The sequence below is a fragment of the Austrofundulus limnaeus genome, unplaced genomic scaffold (genome assembly GCF_001266775.1).
Source record: "Austrofundulus limnaeus strain Quisiro unplaced genomic scaffold, Austrofundulus_limnaeus-1.0 Scaffold445, whole genome shotgun sequence".
Classification (NCBI taxonomy): Eukaryota; Metazoa; Chordata; class Actinopteri; order Cyprinodontiformes; family Rivulidae; genus Austrofundulus; species Austrofundulus limnaeus.
The window spans coordinates 26,972-30,830 of record NW_013952847.1 but is presented as its reverse complement, the minus strand read 5'-3'; the positions used below and the strand labels follow the sequence as shown (position 1 = coordinate 30,830).

Here is a 3,859-nt window from a genome sequence, read left to right as displayed (position 1 = left end):
AACTGTGTGTGTGTGTGTGTGTGTGTGTGTGTGTGTGTGTGTGTGTGTGTGTGTGTGTGTGTGTGTGTAGGCAGCAGCACGGCCTGCATTGTGATTTTGGACCGACAGAGTCACCAGCTGCACACGGCCAACCTTGGGGACTCGGGGTTCCTCGTGGTCCGGGGTGGAGAGGTGGTCCACCGCTCAGACGAGCAGCAGCACTACTTCAACACCCCCTTCCAGCTGTCGATCGCTCCTCCTGAGGCTGAGGGCGCTGTCCTGAGTGACAGGTGAGTCCACTCCTTTTTTTCATGTTTGATAAACTGACTGTAATCTGTGATCTTCTCTTTATGCCACACAGATTTTACAAAGATGTATTTTTTTATTAATCTTGGTTTTATTGGTTTGAAAACCCGTTCTTGCAAAGACATTTTAGTCCAAGTCTTTTTAAAGTGTCTGTGACATGAAATTTTTGTAATAAATATGAATGCATTTTTGGAAAGCTAACATTAATAACATATTTTAAAATAAATTTCACACCACCGAGACAGTTGTTGAGATATTCACATGTGAAGAAACAGGAAGTGATGTCAAAGGGGAATGTCTGAATATGAACAGAGCGTTGTTACAGCAGCTAACAACACAGACTGTAGAGAAGCTGCTGATGTTTAAGATTATTTTGAGTCCCGATCAGAGAGAGATGAAGAAAAGTCAGAGTTCAGTAATTTAGTTTCTATAAACAAAGACCAGAGAGTTCATTTTTTTAAAGAGTTCCCCTTTGATGTCACTTCCTGTTTCACTTTGGATGAGCCAAGTTCAAAAGAAAATGTGTCAATTATGTGACAAAATGGGTTAAATCATGTGCATTATGCCAAGTTTCTTAAACATAAAGAGGTTTTCTTTGACTTTTTGTATTTGAAGGATATTCATGTCACAGGCCCTTTACTGAACAGTTTGGCCATAAAATGGATTTCTGTGTAAAACAAATGATAAATAATGAATATCTTACCTGTTGTACATTAAAGAAACTGTTTAATCTGACCAGACTGAGTCGAACCACAGCTAGGATCAAAGTGTATTGCTGTCATCTTAAAATTACTTTAATTTGTAAAAGTTCAAGCGTTGTGCAAATGTTTATTATATCAACATTTACGAGTGAGTTCCTCAGTTCGTGGTTGTGTGGATAGTAACCACAGTAGCAACATGTGGAACCTCTGAGGCATCCAGGGATCAAACCCAACAGCGTTTCTTTATTTCTGCCAAAATGCTAAATGGATCGAGCTGTAAAGGTTTGAATCGCTGCAAAATCTGAGCTGTTTGCAGCAAAAATCCACTTTAGAAGAGGTTTCATTTGAAGTATCCATTTTCAGCTGGATGCAGTCTAAATAGACCCACAGTGACAGTGTACTGTTGGTCTGGCTGAAATATTGAATTTCTGCTGATCAGGACCTCAGGAGTGTGATGTGTCACTGCTGCTGTGGATTTTTCTGCTTCAGAACCATGAAGTTATGAGCTTAAAAACAATAACTGTGAAAAGTTTAGAAACTGTTTGCATGAACTGCTCTGAGCTGTCAGAGGTCATTTGATTATTTTTTTAATCAGAAACTCACTGCAGAATGACCAAAGTATTTACAACCTGTAAACAGTTTGTGAATCTTGTGACGGAGGTGAGCTGCCGTGGGTCAGGGCCCACGTGCTGCCGTGTCTCGTTGTTGCAGCGTGCCAAGCAGCACCGTAGACGTCAGCAGAGCTCAGAATGTTTGCAAAGCTTTCCCTCTTACCCAGGTCAAAGTCTGTGCAGGCCGATGGGCCAAAACCAGGAGTCCCCAGCCAAACCAGAGCCAGCAGGCTCCACCACCTTTTCACTCKGTMCTCTTTAAATCTGCCAGATTAGTTTAAGGTTCCTGAAAGTGCTCCTCAGGAAATGGGTTAGACGTGGAGTCAAGTGAGCTGCGAGTCACAGGGAGTACGGAAAGATTTCAGTCATTAAATCGAGGAATATTCAGGAGTTTCTGGACTACAGCAGCAGATTAAGCTTCCAGTAGAAGAGAGCAAGGGTCAGAGCTGAAGTCTGTAAACAACATTCCTGTTTTTACTACAGTTTTACATTTTAAAGCAGACTTATGGATTGAGAAAAACAATGACTTCAGGCATTTTGTGGGGAAATAGTGGGAGGATGAGATTTATTTGAATTGCTTGTGCTTCAGCTGTAGCCAAAGTCTTTGACTTTTCAGGCTGATTATCACATTTCTACTTGGAGATATGTGTGAGGAATCATCTGAAGTGTTTGTCTTGCTGGCATTGTGGTCATTAACAGCCTCGTAATGATAACGAGGAACAAATGCATTCGTCATGGAACTGTCTCATCTCTCTGAGAGCTGAGGTCGACTCTTTACAGAAATCACTGCACAGAACGGGGTGTTCCTGGGAACTTTGGCTCGGTCTGTTCTGATGTGGTCCAGACATTTGATAATGAATTACACTGAGGACTGGATGTGTGTGGGTGTGGGGATCTTCCAAGAAGCAAACCTGTGTAGCTGTGTATTTGTAGCGCTCACTGCTGTAATRTAGTATCTGTTTATTAGAACTGACGGTTCTGTCCAAGCTGCCATGTGACGATTCCTCAAATTATCCTCACTCTGCACATGTGCTCTTCTTGATGGTTTTTCTAAGCTATACTGCAGCTGTAAATGTCACACTGCGACTAGTAACCAGACTTTCTAGAGCAGAAGAGCAGCAGAGCTCCTGCATCCCCTGCCTGACGCCTGACATCTCTTTCATGTGCTCCTGCAGCCCTGACGCAGCGGACAGCTCCTCCTTTGACGTGCAGCTGGGTGACATCATCCTCACCGCCACCGACGGGCTGTTTGACAACATGCCTGACTATATGATTCTGCAAGAGCTGAAGAAACTCAAGGTGAGTCCCCGACATGTCTGCTGCTGGGGTGAAATCAGGACTGAAGCTTTAAGGCCTGCTTTGTTTTTTGTTCATCAGAACACCAACTATGAGAGCGTTCAGCAGACGGCGCGCAGCATAGCAGAGCAAGCCCACGTTCTGGCGTACGACCCCAACTACATGTCACCKTTTGCACAGTATGCCTGTGACAACGGACTGAACGTACGAGGTAAGAGTAATTGCTCAATGCTTGGAGTCAGTCCAATTCAAGATGGCCACCAGAGCTCATCAATCTTTAGCTCCATTTTACAGAGACTGAGCTAAGAATTGGTGTGTGGTTTTTACAAGCTGATTGAGATTTTTAAACCCCAGTGCAGCAATAACTACTTGGTATGTGAAGGAATCAGGCTGATGCTACTAAAGCCTCTCCTCGGCAGCATGCCTCATTTCCTGTTCATAAGCTCTCTGYTGGATAAAAATGATACATGTTTGTGCTTTTTTGTCTTAAGAGCAAGTCAATTTCTTTTRCTTACTAACTCATCTTTAAATAAAAAAAATCCCACAAAGAGGAATGTAATGGAAGTTTGAAGCTGAAATTGGCTTGCTATTCCAGAACAGATTTATGAGCTGTTTGTTGTTCTCCTGAATGGAAATGGTACATATTGTGATTATTCTTTTTGTTTTAATGGGCCCGTGACATGCTTATCCTTCAAATACAAAAAGTCAAAGGAAACTTTTATATTTAAGAAAATTAACACAGTTAGGGTTGGGTATTGAAAGGGTTTATTTCGATACYGCTGGTAAATCGATACTTTCAAAACAGTACCGGTTCCTAAACGGTATTTAAATCGGTACTTTAAAAATAAATAAATAAAACACACACGCTCACACAGAGGTTTATGAAGCAATGATTATTTCTGAGGCAAAGTCAAACTTGAAATTGACCAACATATTAACTTAAAACTATCCATCCATCCATCCATC

General features: G+C 42.0%; 1 protein-coding gene across 1 annotated transcript in view; it reads left to right on the top strand.

The window, feature by feature from the left end:
* pptc7a (protein phosphatase targeting COQ7 a) overlaps positions 1-3,859 on the top strand; it is a 14,225-nt gene that overhangs the window by 6,166 nt on the left and 4,200 nt on the right. Inside the window, exons 3-5 of the mRNA XM_014024887.1 lie at positions 71-269; positions 2,773-2,896; positions 2,975-3,104. Coding sequence (XP_013880341.1) covers positions 71-269; positions 2,773-2,896; positions 2,975-3,104 — 453 coding nt within the window. The remainder of the gene's footprint in view (positions 1-70; positions 270-2,772; positions 2,897-2,974; positions 3,105-3,859) is intronic.